Below are 22,575 nucleotides of genomic sequence, written 5' to 3'. Positions count from 1 at the left end.
CAGATGCTCGGTAAATACAGAGCCTCGAATTTCAAAACTGGACCATATTAATGGTTTTGAAGTTTTCTTCCTCTCCTCCTCCTAGTTACCTCCTTTCCCCATCCCTTTCCCCTCTTCTTCTCTTCCTCGTCCTCCTCCTCTCCTTCTGTAGCAGTAGAATCATTTCTCTAAATCTTAGGAGGAAAGCAGCTATATAAATCTCTCTATATATATATCTATTCAGTTATAAAAACAGGTAAGATGGACATGCTGGCCTCTTTGCTTGCTTTGGCCCCCTCTACTTCAATGATCCCCTTAAGACATTGAGCTGTGACACTCTTCTGCTCAAATGCCCAGATAATTCTCCATTTCACTCAAAGTAAAAAAAAAAATAAAAGAAAAAGAAAAAGTCCAAATGCTGCACTGCCTGTCCTTGTTATTACAGTTCCAACTCATCCCTTGTTCCGGGCACCCACTCTAGCCTCCCTCTGCTCCTCAGACACACACACCGCCTCCTCCTGACCCAGAGCCTCTGCCCTGACTGGCCTTTCTTCCCTCTGCCACATGGTTTGCCCTGTTGCCACCTGCATTGTGGGTCTTTGCTAAGATACAGCCTCTCAAAGAGGTTTCTCTGGCATTTAAAAAAAAATGGCAGCCTGGCTTTCCCTCTTAGAGCATTCTCCAACCAGCTTATCTGGCTCTAACTTCTTTTTTTCCATAGCATGTAACACCTTGTAACACACTGTAATTGACTTGTTTATTCTATTTCTTGATTATTGTCAGTTTCCTCTCACTCCAAAATAAACTCTATGAAAGCAGGAATTTTGACTCTTTTTGCTCATTGATGGTTCCCAAGCACTTAGAACAGTGTTGGGAATATAGTAAGTGCCCAATAAATATTTGTGGACTGAATGAATGTGCAAACAAATAGGTGTTTTGGATACTTTGAATATTTTATGCTTGGCAGAAAATGCCACAGATGGGAAACGCTGGCCCTTGAGCCCCAAGGAATATACTTGGTATGAAAAGCATGGAACTCAGAACCCTCCATGGCTCTTTTCTGCTTCAAGGCTGTGGTTTTCTGAGTGTCTGTGAGAACCAAGACCGACAGAGACACAGAATGGTGAAAACAGCACTGTGGTGGGCTGGAGAATGAGGGATGGATTCCTTTTCTTAAAGTTGCTCTTCAGTGTTGCAGTGTTTGTGTCCTAAACACCATTTTGGAGGAAAAAAATTGTTTTTAAAAGACTTCCCTCTCATAACACAGGGAACTACACTCAACATTTATATGGGGAAACAATGGAAACAATGACAGACTGTATTTTCTTGGGCTCCAAAATCACTGCAGATGGTGACTGCAGCCATGATGTTAAAAGATGCTTGCTCCTTGGAAGAAAAGCTATGACCAACCTAGAGAGCATATTAAAAAGCAGAGTCATTACTTTGCTGATGAAGGTCTATATAGTCAAAGCTATGGTTTTCCCAGTAATCATGTATGGATGTGAGAGTTGGGCCATAAAGAAAGCTGAGCACCGAAGAATTGATTCTTTTGAACTTTGGTGTTGGAGAAGATAGACTCTTGAGAGTCCCTTGGACTGCAAGGAGGTCAAACCAATCAATCCTAAAGGAAATCGAACCTGAATATCCATTGGAAGGACTGATGCTGAAGCTGAAGCTCCAATACTTTATCCACCTGATGTGAAAAACTGACTCATTGGAGAAGACCCTGATGCTGGGGAGGATTGAAAGCAAGAGGAGAAGAGGGTGACAGAGGATGAGATGGATGGCATCACTGAGTTGATGAGCATGAGTTTGAGCAAGTTTTGGGAGTTGGTGATGGACAGGGAAGCCTGGTGTGCTGCAGTCCATAAGGTTGCAAAGAGTTAGAACTGAACTGAATTGATAAGGGAAAAGACTCTGAAAAAGAATCTCTCTATCTATATTGTGTGGTGTGTGCGTGCGTGAGTGTGTGTGTGTGTGTGTGCTTAGTTGTGTCTGACTCTGCAACCCCATAGACTTGTAGCCTACCAGGCTTTTATGTCCATGAAATTCTGCAGGCAAGAATACTGGAGTGGGTTTCCATTCCCTTCTCCAGAGGGAGTTGAATCTGGGTCTCCTGTATTGCAGGCAGATTCTTTACCAGCTGAGCTACCAGGGAAGCCATATATATGCATATATATATATACACACACTTACACGTAAACAAGTTGCTGTGCTATATACCTGAGACCATTGGAGAAGGAAATGGCAACCCACTCCAGTATTCTTGCCCGGAGAATCCCAGGGACAGAGGAGCCTGGTGGACTGCCGTCTATGGGGTCGCACAGAGTCGGACAAGACTGAAACGACTTAGCAGCAGCAGCAGCAGCATACCTGAAACCAAGACGATATTGTAAACCAGCTATACTTTAATTTAAAAAATAAGCATAAGGAAATTAATATCGAAAGAGAGAAAAAAAAGACTTCCTTCTCTCTCTCCGCAATATCCTGCCCTGGGAATGCTTTGAAAAGGCCCTGTGCGGTGCCGCCAGGGATGTTGGTGGCCAGCAGAGGGCAGCAACGCCCCACAGGTAGCCAGGCAGAAGCTCAGTCCAGGTTGCAGAAGCAGGAAAGGCTAGGGAGCTGCCTGCCTGCCTGCAGATCAGGGCTGAAGGCTTCGCGTGCAAACACTGGCAACAGTCTGCTGACACTTGGGCATCCACCCATGTTTGGGAATGGGGTGACTGAGCTGCTGAACACAGACAGCTCTTCTCCATTAGTAGTAGAACTAGACCTACCACCACCATCACCATCAAAACAATAGCAACCATTTATTGTGCACCACTGTGTACCAGCCTATGTGCTAAGCACTGTAGTTATGCCATTGTGTGTAATCTCCACAACAACTTTTTGATATAGAAGCTATTTTTCTATTTTATAGATGAGGCAAGAGACAGAATAAATGACAGCTCGAACCAGCATGGTGGTGATGAGTGTGGGTTCTGCACTCAGAATACCTTTGCTTTGACCACTGGGCCTTGATTTTGTCATCTGTCAAAAGTGCAGTTATTAAGGCGCCTACTGCATAAGATTGTTGAAAGAATCAAGTAAGTTAAAACAAAAAACACACTAGAAACCCCGCTCAATTCAATCTATCTTAAGTATCATTCTTGCCTGTTATTATCTTTGGTCACACAGCTATTAAGTAGAGAACCTGGGGTCTGAACTGGGGTTTGCACAAACCAGACTTCACAAGTTTGATTGAATCTTGTGTCATTTTTGTGGGAGAATCAATGTCTTAACAATATCGAGTCTTCCGATTCAGGAACATAGTATATATCTCCATTTACTTGTCTTCTCTGATTTCTCTCATTATTGTTTTGTAGTTTTTAGCATACTGATCCCTTTTAAAGACTTATGCTTAGGTATTTCTCTGTTTGGGTGCTATTATAAATGATACTTAAAATGTTTAATTTCTAACTGTTTTTGCTAGAATATAGAAATGCAATTAGTTTTTATATATTGACCTCACATCCCTTAATCTTACTAAACTCACTTATTAGTTCTAGCAGGTTTTTTAAAAAGAGAAATTCCTTGGGATTCTCTATGCAGAAAATAATGTCTTCCAAAAATAGAAAGTTTTATTTCTTCCTACCCAACCCATTTGACTCCCCCCCCTTTTTTATATGATTTTTATTTCTTCTTCTTGCCTTAGTTCATTGGTTAGGCCAACTTGTGTCATACTAAGTAAACATGATGTGAGCAGATACCCTTATCTTTTCCTAGTCTTAGGGGAGACATCATTCAGACTTTCACCATTAAGTAGGTTGTTAGCTATGGGATGTTACTTTGTTGATGAATTTAGTAGATGCTATTTAGATTACTGAAGGTTTTCATCTATTCCCAGTCTACTGTGAGTTTTTTTTTTTTAATCGCAACTAGATGTTGAATTTTGTAAAATCCTTTTGTGTATTAAGGTAATCATGATTCTTCCTTTTCAGTCTGTGTGGGTTTTTTTGGTTTTTTGTTTTTTTTTTTGCTGCACTGGGTCTCTGTTGCTCTGTGGGCTTCCTCTAGTTGTGGCAAGCGTGGGTTACTGTCTAGTAGCAGTGTGTGGGCTTCTCGTTTCGCTGGCTTCTCTTGTTGCCGAGCCTGGTCGCTACTGTGCGGGCTTCAGTAGTTGCAGTGCATGGGCTTAGTTGCCCTGTGGCATGTGGGGTCCTGGTTCCTGGGCCAAGGATTGAAGACACGTCCCCTGCACTGGCAGATGGATCCCTAATCCCTAGAGCATCAGGGAAGTCCTCCTTTTCAGTCTGTTGATATCATAAATTACATTAATTACATTAGGCTTTTGAAAGTTGAACCAGCCTTGCATTCCTAGGATAAACGACTTGTCATAATGTGTTATCCTTTTCTTTGTTGCTGTATTTAATTTACTAATATTTTGTTTTTTACATTAAGTTTCATAACATGTATTGATTTTTAGTTTTTTTTTTCTTATTATGTCTTTGGTTTTGGTATTAGGGTAATGCTGGTCTCATGAAAGGAGTTGGGAAAATTTTCCTCTTCTTATGTTTTCTGGAAGACTCTGAATTTTTCCTTAAATGTTTGGTAAAATGTACCAGTGAAGGTATTTGGGCCTGAAGTTTTCTTTGTAGGAAGATTTTAAATTGCACATTCAATTCCCTTAGTAGAAATATAGCTATTCAAGTGGAACTGGCTATACAGTTCATGGGGCTTAATGTAAAATAAAAATGCAGAACCCCTTGTTAAAACTATTAAGAATTTAATGATGATGGGAACAGTCATTAAACCAAGTGTGGATTTACTATGCTGTGGGATCGCACAAGACACACACTAAGAGTTCTGGTCACAGTTCCAATGTGTTTGCATGTATGCACACACACACACACACACACACACACACACACATGCACATGGGGTTTTCTTGTACCAATAAGCAGCTGGGTGTCCCACAATTCAACTCAATTCTGACACTGCCTACCTGGAAGCAGCATCAGATTCCACAAGTCAAGGGTTCAGTCCTACAAGACTGCCCACCCCAATTCTGCTTTAGATGCTAGTCACAAACCCAGGTTATCGCCCAGACTTCTGACCAACTGGTTATAGATAGAAAGTTTCAAAACCTCTCCTTGGGTTTGATTACTTTGCTAAAGTGGCTCACAGAAGTCAGAGAAACATTTTACTTAATAGATTGCCAGTTTATTATGGAAGGATAAAACTCAAGAACAGTCAGATGGGAGAGATGTATAGGGCAAGGTGTGGGGAAAGGGGCTGGGGGCTTCCATGTTCTCACCAGGCACACCCCCTTCTGCCCTGCCCATATCGCCACATGTTCACCAACCTGGAAACTCTTAGAACCCCCAGTCCTTTGGGAGTTTTTATGGAGGCTTCATTACATAAATCATGATTGATTGATTCAACCTTCAACCCTGCTCCCCTCCCTGGAGGTCGGGGAGGGTGGATTAAAAGTTCCAACCCTCTAACCACATGGCTGGGTCTCTTGGCCCCTACAATGATCCCAGAGGAACTGGGGGTAGGGTGAGACCTGGGGAACAAATGGAAGGGTTTGCCTTGGTGGGAGGAGGGTGGAAGGCAACACATGGAGAGAAGTGGGCTGCTTGGCATTCTTTTTCAGAGCTTTTGCTGTATGTCTCATCTCCCTTGCTGAACTGTGTGCCCCTCCAGGGAGGGGCCTGAGGGCTCTTTTCTTAGTATGTCCTCTGTCCCAGGACACCAGCCTCTTCCCTTAGCAAGTTCCCAGGGGAGTGGGCTAGTGGAGTCTAGGAGGTAAGATCCCCCACCCCCAGCATGACTGGTAAAGAGAGGCCAGAGTCCTAGAGATGTTAGCTTGCAAGTTTATTGAAATTCCAGCAACACAAAGAGCAGTACAAACAGGCACCCACCCCAGCCCAGGCCTCCTTGGAGCTTACAGACATAAACCCTCTTGCAGTGGAAGGCTGGACTCCCCTCACACCACCAGCAGGGGCATGGAGTGTTGCAGGGCCCACCTCTCCACCAGCACCCATCCACCTTGTGGACTCGCATGCCGGGGTTAAACCAACACCCCAGGAAGAGAAGCAGCCAGGACCTATGCCACTTGGAGAAGAACCATCTCTGGGGACTCAGGGATCCCTTGGGCCACTGAAGATAGTGGCTCCTTCTGGGTCAGGAAGAGGAGGAAAGAACCTTCTGCCAGGGAAAGTTAGGGCCGGGAAGCAGAGGCTGGTGGGCTGAGGACCCCTGCTCTGTGGACAGCCAGCTCTCCATTCTTGAAGTTAATCCAAAGCTAGGATGGTGATGGTGCCTAGACACATTCTTTTTGGCGTTGAACTGGTCTATTTCTCCCCCAACACATTGGCTTTTGTACTTTCTTTAGGCTGTTGGGCTGTGTGGTGAGGAGTGACCCAAAGAAGGAAACGGAGTTAGGGAGAAAGTCAGTCCTCTGGGGCCTGCCTGTGGATGGAGCGTCGAAGAGGTGAAAAAAATCCCCCCAGAGGACAGAGACCAGGCAGCGCAGCCCCTGGCTTCTCGGCAGGAGGGATACCTAGAGCGCCCTCCAGCCTGACTCTGGGGACAGAAGCAGAAGGCGTGGAGATGGTTCTTCTGAGGGCGGTGGCTGGCCAGCGCTTGCTCTCAGTACTTGGTCCGGTGGGAGGTGGTGGTGGACACGAAGCGGACGGTGGAACTGCGGCTGCTGCGGCCGCCGCTGCAGCTGCTGAAGCCGCCCTCGGTGGGCAGCGGGCAGGGAACGCTGGGAGCGCAGGCTTCGCCCACCAGCACCGAGCCCCCTCGGGAGCCGGCGCCCAGCAGGTCCCCGCCGCCCACGACCCGGGCCCCGCCCACGCTGGAGCTGCAGAAGCCGCTGGACCGGATGTTGCTGCTGCTGCTGCTTCCGGAGATGGTGACCCCGCCACGGCAGAGGCTGGAGCTGCTGAACAGGGACTCGGGCCCGCACACCAGGCCGCCCCGGGAGCTACTCACCGCTGCAGGAGGAAGAAACCCTCAGCGAGGCTGCCTCACTCTCCACGCTCCCGTTTCGGGAGGGGAGAGGACAGGCAGAAGTGGCCTGCGTCTCAGGGGTTCCTACTATCTACATACTCAATACCCACTTTTCCGTCCTTTTGCCTGGGTGACTCAAAGGCTGTGACTTCATTAAAGTCAAGATGGAGTTTGACTTTAGTGGAGTCGCTAAAGTGACTAAAATGGAATATTTGGACTAAAATGGAAGAGTTCAACCTGTTGCCCAGGTGTTGGCATATAGCCATAAGTCCACTGTCTTTTATATATGGCCAAAGTCCGGTTGGGTTGTGTGAGGGGGCTGGCGAGCTGGATTATCCAGCAGCCTCCAGCCAGTAGCCTCCATAATAAAGCCACAGGGCGTCTTCCAGTTACATCTTGCTCTTTGGAAATCCCCACATTGCCCACCTCTAAAGAGGGTCTGTTGTCAGTTCCTCCTGACTCACTAAATGGCTGTGCTGTCTAGCCCTCTAGTCTCCACTGGACACACCTCCATGACCCAGGACTCTAGTCTGATTAAGCCTTACTTAGCTCAACTCCCCCTTTCTTCCTTCTCCTCTCATGGGAATCCTTCCTGCCGTAGTGACCCACCCAGTTTAGCATATACAGCTGTGTATATTTGCACTCTTGGATCAGAAGTCTTGGTTTGAATTCCGGCTGTGCCCCTGACTATCTTTGTGACTGCTGGCAAGTCATGTTTGGTTTTTTTTTTTTCTTTTTGAGTAAAAGGGAGTTGCCCAGGCCATTCTCCCCCTGGGGCTTTGAGGATTAGGTTGACAGTGGATAGGACTCATCTGAAGAATATTATAAATCTGGAGCGCTGGGTCTGGGTCTTGTCCCTCCCCTACAGTGTCCAGCACAGGTCCTGTGTGCTTTGGGCACAACCAGTACTTTGGCAGCAACAGCACGAGGACTTGCATTCAGTCTTGTCCTATTCCCTGCCATCAGCAGAGGAGGGAGCTTCCTGGCACAGGCCTTTCCATTCCTTCCTTGGTCTTTGCCCTTGAAGGACAAGGCCACTGTTCACAAAAAGGCTGACTTTTTGAGCCCTCTCCCACCTAGCAGGCTCTGCAAACCTTTGTGATTGATTGCTTATCTCTGGGGAGGCAGGCTCTGGGGATGTCTTAAGACTTAAGTCAGCTAAGGATGTTCTCAGTCCAAGGACCAGATGGTCCCTGTTCCCCTGGCTGTCATGGCCAGTCCAGCCATGGGCCTCAATGTGGGCTTGAGTTCAAAAGAAAATTTGAAGGATCCTAGGAGAGACGTGTGTGAAGAAGAGACTGAAGGGTCTTACCTATGTCTACTGGTCCAACACCTTCACAGATCCTGGAAAGAGAAAGAAGCAAGTCAGTTCACAACCATATTGTTCTCTGAAAACTTCCCTGCTATGAGAGGGCTTTTTTGACTGTGTGGACAGTGGTTCTTATCCACATCTGCCTAAGCATCTGGGGAGTTTTCAAAACTTACATGTCCCTAAACCCTCTGAAACTATTGAAGCAAAATATTTGAGAGAATATTTCTTTTTCTCTAAAAGAGAATATCTTCTTTTTATTTTTTTAAACAAGCGAACCAATCAAGCAGAATTCTATGATTTGATGCAATCTGTCTACAAGCTTGCACTTAGAGGCACAGAACCAGAGCCATCTTCTAAACCCCTGCCAAGGGCAATCCAATGAGGTTTGCAGGAAAAATTGTTCCTGGTTCCTTCCCCCACTTAGACTTTCTAGCAGCCAGAAGTCTGACCACACTCCAATTGCTACACTGAGAGCACTCACCGGATCTCCTCGCCTTCCAGCAGGCGCCTGTAGGTGGCGATCTCGATGTCCAGGGCCAGCTTGACGTTCATGAGCTCCTGGTACTCCTTTAGCTGCCGCGCCATATCCTGCTTGGCTTGCTGCAGAGCACCCTCCAGCTCTGCCAGCTTGCATTTGGCATCATTGAGGGCAGCTTCTCCCTGCTGCTCAGCCTCGGCTACGGCGGCCTCCAGCTTGCAGCGCTGTGGGGAGGGCAATTTGCAGATGGGCTCTGGCAGGAACTAGGGAATCCTCAGGTTGGGCTAGAAACACTGCCTTCTGTCTATGGGGACACAGCCTGGTGCCAAGCCAGGGATGGAGCCCATGGAGGGGCTTGTCATCTTGTAGTTTGATGTCACCAGGGAGTGGAACATTGCTTTCCTTCTGTTTTCATCCTCACTGATTTTGCATTTACTGATTTCTGTTGCTTTAAGACCCAGGGGGTCCAGAGAATAAAGTCATTCTTTCTGCCTCGCCTGCCCCTTTAAGGGAGCCCAAGAGCTTTCCTTCTACTTTTCGGGAGTTTAAGAGAGTCTCTCCTTTCCTTCCACATTTTCCTCCTCCAGGAAGTCTTCCTGGACTAATTCTTCCATCCCTCTATTTCTGGGCTCCAGTTGCCTCCCCCACATCATCTAACTCAGGCTCCCCAGAGCTTGGGGCTCGGCCTGTCTTCCTTATGGGGCTTTCTTTTTCCTTTGCCCACCTGAGCCTTGGCATGCTCGATCTCTGCCTTCAGCCTCTGGATCAGCCGGTTCAGCTCATTGATCTCATCCCGAGTGCTGCGCAGGTTGTCACAGTGCTGACCAGCTGTCACTCGCATCTCCTCGTACTAGGGGGTGGTGGGAGAAAGGGATGATTCAAAGATTGAGTCAAGGTCATAACCCACTTTGTCATCCCATGGCTGCCTGCTCCCTTTCCCCAGCACCCTCCTGCCGACCTTGGTCTGGTACCAGGCCTCCGCATCAGCCCGACTGCGTCTGGCAATCTCTTCATACTGGGCTTTGATATCAGCGATGATCCCGTCAACGTTCAGGTCCCGGCTGTTGTCCATCTTCACAATGACTGATGTCTCTGAGATGTGTGACTGTAGTAACTGGATTTCCTGTGTTGGAAGATCAGTGAGACAGATGGACTGAGTCCCATCAATGGGTCCCATCAATGGCAGGAGCTTTGTTACAGGGTCCCCAGGGCTTGGAGTCAGAGCATTGCTTATTTCTTCAGGGCAAAGCAGCAGAGCAGATCATGCAAACTTGACGGCAAAGAAGAGAAGGTGACCCCAAGCTGTTTCAGCTTGACTTTAAACCCTTGTTGTATATTAGGAGATATCCCTGGAACACCCTAACTTATTTAGGTGACTACTAAAACTGTGGGGGCCTAGGGATTTGTGAAGGGGAATAAGAACCATGATAAAGTTTAAACTTCTCTTTGGTTTAGCCACACAGTGACTGTGCCAGTCATTGATCATTGAGAGCTGACAATACTTTAGAACATGATGATCTAGGAGTTCCTATATCCCAGGTCCTTAAGAGACTTGGCAGTGACGATGGGAGAGGGCTGAGAACTGGTCTGCAAAGCGAGGGCCTCAGAGGGAGATTTCTTCAGCCTTTCCACTCAGAGCCAGACATTCAGTTCTGAAATTAGGACTATCCCAGACCAAAAAGACCTTATGAAGCAAAAGAGAGCTAGTTCATTTGACTAATTAGGTAACACATCTTACATCTCCCAGCAAGTCAGTTTTCCAGAGTCTTCTCATCAGAAGATAGGAAGTGACATTCCTAAACCCAAAACTCTTCTGGCCATCAGTAGATTGGCCAACAAGGAGTTGATTCATAGACCTGAGTCAGGCTCTCCTTACCTTCTCCACTTGTACATTTATCAGCATTTAGAGAATATAGATTTGATGGGAAGAAAGATGTATGATACCAAATGTTAGAAAATACACTAGCCCAGTGAATCCCCCAGGGAGTCCAGGCCACACGGTGATCTCCTTGGATGGCTCAGAGGGGATGAGTCCTTACCGCTGCGTACAGGGTTTTCAGGAAGTCAATTTCCTGAATTAGGGTATCCACATTGGCCTCTAGATCAGCCTTGCTTAAGAACGCTGTATCCACATCCTGCATCAAAGAGAGAAGAATAAAATGCTCATTATCTGTGTACTGTTTAACCTCCTCACCTTGGCAGGGTCTGCAGATGGGTGAGAAGATCAGACCAGTCTCCATAGGGGCAGGCCAAGTGGGACAAGTGGGAGAGTCATGGGGTGGAAATACAGTTTAATGTCTCTTGTTCTCCCTTGGACAATGTAAAACCCCCAGGGATGCTGGACCTTTCTCGATGCTCATTTAGAGGCCAGAAAAATCTTGCCTAAATGTCATCTCTTCAAGCCTCTCCTCTCATGAAGACCCTAAGTCATTGGAGACCAAATCAGAACTTTGAAGAGAAGCACTTGTGACCTTAGGGGCTCTACTTTGTGTGAGTTTTCACAGGGCTGCCTGGGCAGCGTCCTGGGATGTGGAAGTCTTCCTGGGCTTGTTGTTCTCCTTACCTTCTTCAGAGCCACGAACTCATTCTCAGCATTGGCCCGAAGTACCACTTCCTCTTCATACCTGAGTGATAAAAATGAAGAGGGTGCATTCTCCCGCTGAACTGAGAGCTGATTACTGCCAGCTCCCCAGTTATCGCTTATTATGACCTCTCTTGTCCCGGCCAGGAGCCTGGCTCCCTGTTGCCATCCTCATGTTCTCCACGCTGTCCCATCTTTAAGATCTTTTAGACCCTTGGTTTTTCCAAATCCGTTTTACTTTCTCAAATTGGGTGCGGGGTCTGAAAATCTGAGCCTTGGCTGTGGTTCTTTGCTGGAAATGCCTTAGGGTCATTGCACTTGACCTTAGAGGAAGTAGCATCCTGCTTGTGGCTGGACCTGGGCACTGTTTTCAGAACCAGGGGTTTCCTTTTTCTGGGGACAACTCACCAGTGTGCACAGACAGGATTAGGGACAAACTGTGCCCAATCTCAAGTCTCCTTATTCCTCAGGTCCTTCAGGACCCGAAGGGGGTCCTCACCCTCCCATACACATCACTGCCCTGCCACTGTCTCCAGGCTGGGAATTGAAACCAGCATTCAACTCTGATCCTTCTAGGGGCTCCCATCTGAGCTTGGCTGCTGCACTGGGGACCAGCCCCATGCCCGTCCTTGGTCCATATGGTCCAGATGCCACTCACTTCTTCTTGAAACCCTCAAGGACATCCTGCATGTGGTTCCTCTCAGCCTCCAACCGGGCCCGGTCACTGTTCACTACATCCAGCTGCCTGCGTAGGTTGGTGATGTAGCTCTCAAAGAGGGGCTCCAGGTTGCTCTTGGTACATTTCTGCTCTTGGAGGAAGTTCCACTTTGTCTCTAGGAGCTTATTCTGCTGTTCCAGGAACCGCACCTAAATCCACAGAGGCAAAGACATGGCAATTGAGTGCTCAATATGATCACCTATGTATGGACTAGTTGCTCAGATGGTCAGAGATGACAACCTCATGGTGACCATTGTTCCCTTTTTTGTTTGACTTTCAGTCCTCTAACTCAGAAGAATCTGGCGGAGCAGGTCTGGGACTCCTCCTCACACTCAGCCAGCCTGAGATAAAAACAGAAGCTTTGAAACCAAAATCTTCAATTTCCCCTTTAACAGTCTGAGAAAGGGGAGGGCCAGCTCACTGGGAATTCAGAAATGGATTCTACCTGAGCCAAGGTTGGCCTCCATCTGAAAACCAATGTTTTCCTGTCTCTGTCTCTGTCTTCTGTCTGTGGCAGGGAATGAAGAACAGAGTAAAGTACATTTGGGCTGGGAAGTGGCTTTAGGAGGTGGGAACTCTCAGGTAATAATTGGTCATACCCATCACCCCAGATATCCCATCAGCTGACACTTACAGAGCTGTAGGAGAATGTAGAGACCATTTGTTCCAACCCCTCATTTCACATGAAATGAAGCTCACAGAGGTGAGTTTACAATCTCAGGCACAATCAGAGAATTCCCACTTCATGGAGACATGAATCCCCACTTCTGGGATGTCAGTTCCACCTCTTTGTTCTTCTCATCAACCTGAAGATCAGTGACCACCAGTGATCATTCCCTACTGTTTTCCTCAATCTAGGTGACTTGGCTGAATCTGGATTTCCCTCTTGTGGGGAGAGGTATGAATTCCTTGTTTTGTACAAAAATTACTCAACTCCATTCTCCATTTCTTTAAGCCTGAACAGGTGTGGCCACTCATCCTCAGAAACCATGAAAACTTCAAAGAGAGCATGAGGATATCAAAGGACAAAATCTTTTAAACCTGTCCCAGCCAACACCTGGTAGAGGTGTTCGTGTTTCTAACCTGTTTGGAAGATATTTCTAAATGACTAGGTTGTTCAGATCCCTTTAGGCATCCAGTCAGTGCCTGGATGTTCCACCACCACCATCAATCTATCCCTCCACGTAGTGGTTCCCCGGGCTCATCCTTGCTCTGCAGCAGAGCGACCCAGAAATCATACGGCATGCTTTTGGTTGATCCCAAAGGATGTGGGGTCAAGATCTGTGTCCTGGGTTTAGATCAGTTCTTCCTGAGGGAAAGTACACCTCAGTTCATTTAGCTCTCATCATCCCAGACCCAGAGGCTGAACTGTCTCAAGTACCTTGTCAATGAAGGAGGCAAATTTGTTGTTGAGGGTCTTGATTTGCTCCTTCTCATCCCTCTTCACTCTCTGGGCATTGGGGTCAATCTCCAGGTTGAGCGGGGTCAGCAGGCTCTGGTTAACAGTCACTGCTGTGATGGATGGGGCCGCTGGCCCTCCAACTCCTCCAACTCGGTAGCCAAAGCCAGGACTGCAGAAGCCATAGCCGAGACCACTTCTGGCTCCAAACCCCAGGCCAACACAACTGCCGGCCCCAAACCCCAGACCAGCACCACTTCCATCACCGAAGCCAACTCCATAGCAGGTGGGTCGAGGGCACACAGCTGCTATTCGGGGTGAGCACGATCCAAAGTTGATGACGCTCCGACTGCCAAAGCTGCTGAGACCCTGGAAGCTGGGCCCGCTCCTGCAGGAGACAGAGCTGGTCCGGAAGCGGTTCAGGTTCTGAGGGGTCACTGCTGAGCAGGAGCTAAAGTTGCCCACACAGCGACCAGAGCTGACTCTGTAGGAGCGGCAAGACATGATGGTGTCCTGGGCAAGAGCAGAGTGGTGACTGCACAGCGGGGAGAGCTGGAGCTGGGAGTCCTCTGGGGCTAGTGGATCCCTCTCACCCCTTTTATGTGTGTGGGGATCTGAGGATTGGTCCCATAAAAGTGAAAAAAGCCATTTGGAAGCATTTATGAGCTTGGGTAGTTAGCAGAAACTCTCCATGCCTGTAACCTCCTTCACAGTGAACTAATCTCAGACACACCTATTCCCCTCAGAATCAGAGCCATAACATCAAACCTATAAACATTAAAAACACATAAACACATAAACATTATTGTCCTATTTTTCCCGCAGGTCCACCATAATTGCCATTATGGGGACATTAATTTTCCTTGGTCTTAAATCCAATAGACTTTCCATTGCAAGTGTGGCTAACCACCAGAAAGTTATAATGGTAACAAGTCCAGCAAGAGGCTTGCAGGGAATGCAGCTATACAGATAACCCCTAAATAGATGAGAAGTGTATAGAAGAGAGGCAGGGTCTTCATATCTCCAAGTAAGAAATGATATGGTGAGAATACAGTTTACTGCATCCCTGTAGATGGATTAAACAGTCCAAAAACCTTTTGCAGTGTTTCATCTATCCTCTGTAATCTGATTTGACTGTTCACATAAGAATTGAATCACCTGTGAAGCTTATCTGGGTTAGTGTAATACATGTCTGATTTGAGACTCTCAAAAGACATACATTCATTCATTCATTCAACAATTACCAGATACTCTATCTCAGGTAATGTGCTTGGTACCAAGGGTACAGAGATAAAAAAAGAAGGTCTCTGTATTCCTGCTGGTGTGGGGAGATTATCTTGAAGACTTCCACCAACCAATACATTTGTGACATAATTTGAAGCCAAAACATGCCAATGATTTGGCCATGTATCTGTGTGGAAAGTTAACCACATGATTTTGAACTCCTAAAATACACATTAGGGATATCTGTAGTCTTACCTATGCAGATTCCTCGCATTATAGATGGAGAGACGAATGTTGACCTTTTCTGTTCTAGAAAGTGGCAAGATTGGTCCTACTTGTCGGTGTCTGGGGGAACTTGTACTTGATTGGATGCTTACTTGGGATTCTATCAATACTTTGGAAGGGAATATGAGCTTTTGACGAGAGCCACCCATCTCAGGTCTTCACTGTTTCCTTCCTTCAGATCTCTATACGTTTTATTTCTTTTTCTTGTCTTACTGTATTAGCTAGGATATCCAGTATGATGTTGAAAAGCAGTGGTGAGAGAGGGCATCTTTGCCTTGTTCCTGATTTTTGGTGGAAAAGTTTCAAGTTTCTCACAGTAAAGTACAATGTTAGTTGTAGGTTTTCTGCATATATAAATTTTTTATCAAGTTGAGGACGTTTCTGTTTCTCATTTACCACTGTACTCCATAGATCCAGATATCAGGTTCATGTCTCAAAGGGAGAAGCAGAAAATAATAATAACACAGCAGTTCTTGTGAAGCTTGCCAGCAACCTCCATGTTGCTAAATTCAGTGGTCCATTCTCAGCTATCATTTAATTTAGCAGAATTTGACATAGTTGATCATTCTCTTTTCCTTGAAATAATTTCCTTTTTTGGTTTCCAGACAGCACATTGTCTTAATTTTCTTTACATATTATTAACTTTTTCTTTTCATTTTTCTCAACCAGTTTATCCTCATATTCCCGACCTGCACACACCACGGCATCCTTGGGCTCAGCCCTTGTACCTGTTCATGTCTTTATCTACACTTGTCCCCTTTGTGAATCACACAGCCTCATGACTTTAAATACTGTCTGTTGATGGCTGCCAAGGTGTATCTCTATCCTGAACATACCTTTGAATGCCCCTTCTGTGCCCCATGCATGTATTTTGATCAACATCTCTATTTGGATGTCAATTATGTATCTCAAATTTAATCTACCCAAAGCTGTTCTCCTGATTGCTTGTTCCTGTGAAATACATTCTACTTGCCAGGCGTGCTATCTCTGTACTGGCTCAGGCCAGAAACCTGGGAGCCATCCTTTGTTTGTCAACTTTTTCTATATCCCACATTCAGTCCATTGGCAAGTCCTACCTTCAAAATATACCTGGACCTTTACTACTGATCACCACACCATTGTTCCCATATTGGTTCAAGTTCACCACTCCTCACAGGGTGTATTGAAGTATCCTTCCAGCTAGTCATCCTGCTTCCTCCTCTGCCCTCTCTGTCTTTCCTTAACACCATACTCAGAGTGGTCCTTTAAAAACAAAACATGTCAAAAAAAAATAATAAAAATGAAAAAAACAAAAACAAAAACAAAACATGTCAGATCATGCCATGTCTAAGTTCAAACACCCAGAGTAAATGCCATACAGGACCCTACATAATCTTCCCTCCTCTTTCACTGACCTCCCTTCCTTCTATCTGCCCTTTACTCACTCTGCTCCAGCCACTCCATCTGCCTGTATGTCCATCAGACAGGTAGGAAGGCTCCTGCTCAGACACTTTTCGCATCTACTGTTTTTTATTTGTGCTGGGAAATCTTTTTTCTTCAAATGGCCACATGGCCAGGTCCCTCAACTCTCCCAGGTCTTTACTCATAGGTCCCTTCTCTTTAAATTCCCCTCCTCTACGTAACCTCTACCCCCTCTGCCTGCTTCCTCCTCTCCATAGGAGTTCTCACCATCTGAGGTCCTTGCCTGCAAGGATTTGCCTGTTTAACATCATCATCCCAGGCTGTAACATAAGCTCCAGGAGGCAGGCACTGTTGTGTGTGTGTGTGTGTATGTGTGTGTTTTCTCCTCTTCATCCCTGCTTAGGAGAGTGGAGGCACGAGGTAGGTGGGCTATATATGGTTTTTGTTGAATGAATGGAGACGCTGCAAAGATTAAAAGCAGGAAGAAAAAGGAGAGAGGACAGGGGGTAAAATTTTATTATCACTGTGCAAACACTCATCCTCCTTGGTACATAAATGACCTGGGGAAATTATTTAACCTCTCTGGCCTCAGTTTCCTCATCTGTAACATGGAATCATACCTACTGCATAGTATGTGAAGGTTACATGTGGAAATGTTTGGGTGGGGTGTACATTGTGTGGAGCCTCGTGTGATTATCCATTTCTCTCCTCGCTTCATCCCCTTTTTCTCGTCTCTGCCTCTTTCCCCCTTTTTTTGCCTCCCTTCACCTGTAAGCTGTCATTCCTGTTGTGGTCCAGCACCCGACCTCATTCCAGCTCCAGTGGTTATGGCATCATTACCCCACCAGACATTCCTGGGGCTGACCCGCATCTCAGCTTCCTTCAACCCTAACAGCCGGGGCGGGATGGGGGTAATTGAGACCGGTCATGCATGACCGGTGTTCTGAGATGAGCTGTCACCATTAGCAGTTTATAGTTCTGAGGTATTATTTCGCCAGACAATGCAAAATACAGTCCTCAGCCATTTTTAAAGGGTAGCAGGTGGGGAGAGGGGAGGAGTCGTCCTGGAAACTCTGGGCTGGGGCTTTTGCTGCTCTGACAGTTTCTTCTTCCTGTTGAGAGTCAGTCTGGATGTAATCCTGAGATCTGCTGGCTGAGCTAGTGTAGATGGGTTGCTGGCTCATCTTGATGCTAATTGCTCTGGGAGGAGGGGGTACTGCTGATGAGGGAGGGGGCCATGCTGGTTGGCTGGGCAGAGCCTGGGAACCCTGGCTGCTCTGTGTGTGTGTTTGCATGCCTGTGGGTGGGGAGGAGGGTGACAGGGAAATCCCAGAGGATGAGATGACTTTCTAAAGCCACCGCCTCCTTCAGAGTGTTTCCATTCTGCCTGGGGACAAGTCTGCACTGGAGAGAGACACTCACTGGGAGGTATTCATGCTGAGACCTGCCCCAGTGGGGAGGGAGACTCAGGAGTCTCCCTCAAGAAAGAGGGGGCAATGGGAAGGAGACAAGGCCCTCTAGCCCTCTGCCCTGTCAGGTCAATGGTGCTGGGATAGAATCTAAACACCTCTCAGGAGAGACAAAGCATCCCTCTTACTCGAGCCCATCCCCACCCTTTCAAGCAGGATGCTTTTTCTTTTTTTTTTTTTTCAGGTTTAGCCCAAATTCCTCATTCGCCAACACAGTTTCAGGGTGAAACGATGCTCTTTGCTGGCATGCAAGTCAGTCCACAACAAAAAACCTTCTCTGGGTGCTGATGTGAGCCTGGCATTGAGCTAGGTGTGAGGATGCCAGCCAGCTGGGTGCAACCCTCTTCCTTCTACCAGACACAGTGATCCTAGGTCCCCTCCTCCACTTACAGGTTTCTGTGGCCATTTCCCCAATCCGAGCCCCAGGGGAGAGAGGCAGTAGTGAGTCTCCCTGGAACCCCTGGTAGGACCGGGATGAAGAGGGGATCCCAGGGGACCCAGAGTGTGGGGCAGAGCACGCCTGAAGGAGGGGGCAGTGAGGCAAGGAAGGGTCTCCCGGGGGTAAAAGGAACAAGAAAACGGGAGACATTCTGGGGAGACAGACAAAAACAAGGAACCTCATTCCAGGTCCTCCACCCAGGCCTCTTTGGGCTGTTCCCCACCTGTCCTGGCGGGGGCGCTCTGGGAAGGGCTGTGATTTGAACTCCTGAGACCGAGTGGAATGCAGGGAGGCTCTGGCTTCAGCAGACATCTCTCCCTTCCTCCAGAGGGCAGGGCGGGGGCCTAATCCTCCCTGTATCCCTGCACCTGGCACAGGGCGGGTCCTGGGAGAAGCTCGGAAGGTGTTTGCCCAGCTGATGGAGTGAAATTCTGGAGCACCACCAGGAGGCACTTTCTTCCCGCCTGCCTAGCGTCACCTCCTCTCGGGGGAGAAGAGGAGAGTGAGGACTCAACTCCACAGCACTAAGGGGGATCTCCGGGGGGAGCTCTGAAGGGGCATGCTGGGGCCTCTAGCTTATGTCCGGGACAGGCCACCCTGGGATAGGCATTCCTACAGGGATGGTCACCAGGCCGGAGCCCACCTCTCTGTGAAGGTGGAGGAATCTTCCTTTCTCCTCCTTTACTCCACTGGGGTGTGGATAGTCGTCTGTGGGACAGAGGTGGCCTATTGTCATCTCTGTTTTTGCTGACTCCAGGCTGGAGTGTCTCTGTAGTTTTCAGAGCTTTGGGTTTTTAATCAGCAAGCAGCTTACTGGCTCTAGGGCAGGTCCAGGGCGACAGGGCTTCAAGTGGGAATGGAGGCCGTGAGGCCCGTGTTGTCCCATCTCCTCTCTTTCCCTCGGTGTGGATGTGCGTCCCTGAAGTCACCAGCTCTCACCCGCCTGACTCTGCGTGTGCCCTGACTCACGGTTGCTGATCCCTCAACCTTGAACCCCTCTCCCTCCACCCCACCCTGCCGCCACGGGCTTCCTTGCTTCCTCTCAGTCTTGCTGGCTTTTGGGGTCCAGCTTACCTGTCCCTCCTCAGGGGATCTACCCGAGGCCCATGATTAAGGTGGGACCCTCAGTTCTGTCCTCTTTCGTAACAAGCCTGACATCTATAATTTCATGTCTAAGTCTGTACCCTCGAGTAGACTGTAAGCCCCAGAGGCCTGGATTGGAGCCAGGGCTCCATTTTTCAAAGACAGTTTTTTTAAGATATAATTCATGGATCATGTAATTCACTCATTTAAAATGTACAAGTCAATGGTTTTAGTATATTCCCAGATAAGTGCAACCAACACCGTAGTCTATTTGAGAATATTTTCATCACCTCCAAAGAAACCTTTGTCTGTCACCCTTACCCCATCTTCTCCTTCCTCCAGGCCTAGGCAACCACTAATCTGCCTTCTGGCCCTATAGGTTTTCCTAATCTGGAATTTCATATGAACGGAATCAGACTATCTGGTTTCTGTGTCTGATTTCTTTATCTACCTTATGTTTTCAAGGTTCATCCATGTTGTTGCACATATTAGTACTTCACTCCTTTTTATGGCCAAATATTATTCCATTGTATGGATAGATCACATTTTGATCATCCATTAGTCCATTGATGGACATTTAGGTTGTTTTCACCTCTTGGGGATTGTGAATAGTGCTGCTCTGAACATTCATGTATGAGTTTTTATGTGGACATGTTTTTTTGTTTTTAAATTTTTATTGGCATGTAGTTGCTTTGCAGTGTTGTGTTAGTTCCTACAAAGAAATCAGCTAATGTGTACATAGATCTCCTCTTTTTAAAACTGTGTTCTTATTTAGGCCACCACAGAGCACTGCGTAGAGTTCCCTGTATGCAGTAGGTTCTCACTAGTTTTCTGTTTTATACACAGATATCAGTAGTGTATATGTCAACCCCAGTCTCCCAAGTCATCCTGCCTCCCCTCTCCTCCCTTGGTGTCCATACATTTGTCCTGTGTGTGTTTTCATTTCTCTTGGGTATCTACCTAGGAGTGGAATTGCTGGGTCACGTGGTTGCTCTAATGTTTAACATGTTGAGGAATTGCTAGACTGTTTCCCATGGTTTATAGCCCCTACCGTGGGCTCTAGGTACCATGTCTTCTGTCCCTACAGGCAGGTACCATGTCTATGGTCCCTGCTGGGGCTGCCCTGTTTACCACTGTGACACCAGCCGCTGGGTGGCCTGACCCATTGCAGGTGCTTGATAATTACATTGGGTGAGTGAAAACTGAGTGGATGGGTCCTTTGGAATAAGATGCCCTTAAATCAGTAACCCTTGTCTCTTCAACCCCTGTCCTTGCAGTCTTTTCTGTGAACCTCTCTCTGACCCCCTCGCCTGGCATAATTACCAGTTGCTTTTTCTTGTCACTTCCAACCTCTCTGGCTGTCACTACTTATGACTCCTCTCTGAGGCTGAGTCCCCTCCAGGGTTCCGAGGGTGTTATAGTCACCTCTCTATCACCAGCTCCTAATGCAGGGCTTGGCACAGAAGAGATGCCCTGTGAGGTAGGACTGTGGGGTAAGGGAGTGCTCAGGAGAAGGGAGCATGGGGGGGCATCTGTGGTGGGGGGATTGTTACAGGGGTCAGTGAGGCAACATGGAGGGTGTCAGGGCCCCTCTGAGGGTGGAACTGCTGCCACCAAGTTTCAGCTCCAGGTCTTGGGGCCGCAGAGAGGAGAGGAGCCTCGAGGATGCCCCTCGCTAGCCAGGCTGCTACATATCTTCCCTGCCAGCCCCAGGCCTGAATCTGTCCTGCATCAGAGGTAGATATGGTACACATAGTCCAGGCTGTGGAGGCAGAACCTCCAGGCCTGGAGGCTGCTGAGTACAGACATGTTATGAGGGGCCCCATGGACTTTCTCTAGGACATATGCAGGGGACCATGTGGTGAGGAGGCCTGTGGGGAATAAGACCGTGGTTTTCAACTTGGCAAGTGACTTGTAAACTCTTGTGGTATGATGTGCAGGCTTTATAAGTGTAATTTGTATGGCTCCACACCTGCTCCACGGGCCACTTGCCAATCATTCACATGTAGTTTTCCTGTTTGTATAATAAGCTCTGTCTCTACTTCCAATGCCCCCAACTGGCCCCCAGGCCCCCAGAGCTGTTCCTCAGTTTCCCTTCAACCTCACTGTCCTCAGAGCAGGGCGAACAATCCTGATTCCTGTAGCCTGGGAACAATTTATTGGGAATAGACAAGCCCAGAGGCTCATGGCAGAAACGTGGATCCCTGGGTGGGCAGGAGGCAGCACTGTTGGGACGGGGAGTGCTCTGGGGAGGTGAGGTCAGTTCACTACCTTCTCCTCCCTCACAGCCCTGAGGCAGAGCCTCCAAGTCTGCTGAGGCAGCCCCTTATCACTGTAGCCAGGAAAACATGTTCACATCAGACCCAACGCAAGAGGAACTCAAGGGAGAGGGAGCTGGCAGGGGGTGGCTATGTACAAAAGTTGCGGGCATGCCTGATTCCATTGAACGAATAATGTCAGCTCTTGATTGTCCCTTTGTTTTAGGCATTTCTTTGCCATCAGCTGCCAATATCAGCTCAGGAAAGAGATGTATTTTTATAGTGCCAGTTCAACACAGCTGAGCAGGTAAATCTATTGCCCAAAGACCACCTCTTGATTCTGTGTGCTGAGAGCAACATTCACAGATTCCGAGTGATCCTGAAATCCTGGCATTTGTCTCAGGAATTTGGGATGGGATTTTGGGGGGTCTCCTTTTGATATTTCCAATAGTGCATGTGTTAGGTGGGTGCTAGAAGGAGTCCACTTTTCTCAGGTTCATGAGAGTCCAATGTAAGAGAGGAGGAGAATGTCTGGGGGTGAGGGGAGGCAGAATTTGCGTGGCAAGTTCCATGGGATGATCCACAAAGCAGAACTGTGATGTGTCCCTTTGACCTCCTGGGGAAGAGAAGTGTTAGGGGGCCATTGCCATTTTCTTGGCCACACTAGAGCCTGACTCAGCAGTCCAGGGAGATGGGAGATGTGTTTTCTTCCTTTGTACCCTACGCTCACCCGAGGGCCTCGCTCAGGGTCTGCACACAGCTAGGTGAAAAGAGACTTTCGAAGATACCTGAGGAGCAGCTCCCAGGGAGAACCCAAGGGGAATCTTCAATCAGAAGAGAAAGGTGGGATCTTGGAACAGCCTTGTCTTGAACCCTGCTTGTGGGGGACAACATCCCAGCCTGGAGCTTGTGCCCTGTCCCCTGGGCTACTAGCCTCTGGGGCTGTA

General features: G+C 47.7%; 1 protein-coding gene across 1 annotated transcript; it reads right to left on the bottom strand.

The window, feature by feature from the left end:
- Positions 1-6,615: 6,615 nt before the first annotated feature.
- Positions 6,616-13,973, bottom strand: KRT84 (keratin 84). Its single transcript, XM_065932084.1, has 9 exons — positions 13,452-13,973; positions 12,011-12,219; positions 11,335-11,395; positions 10,811-10,906; positions 9,730-9,894; positions 9,496-9,621; positions 8,775-8,995; positions 8,294-8,325; positions 6,616-6,965 (listed from the first exon to the last, which is right to left on the bottom strand). The coding sequence occupies exons 1-9, from the start codon at positions 13,971-13,973 to the stop codon at positions 6,616-6,618; spliced, it is 1,782 nt and encodes a 593-aa protein (XP_065788156.1).
- Positions 13,974-22,575: the final 8,602 nt, after the last annotated feature.

This window comes from Muntiacus reevesi, chromosome 4 (genome assembly GCF_963930625.1).
Source record: "Muntiacus reevesi chromosome 4, mMunRee1.1, whole genome shotgun sequence".
Classification (NCBI taxonomy): domain Eukaryota; kingdom Metazoa; phylum Chordata; class Mammalia; order Artiodactyla; family Cervidae; genus Muntiacus; species Muntiacus reevesi.
Note: the sequence above shows the minus strand (reverse complement) of the source record. Positions and strands in the feature narration are given on the sequence as shown.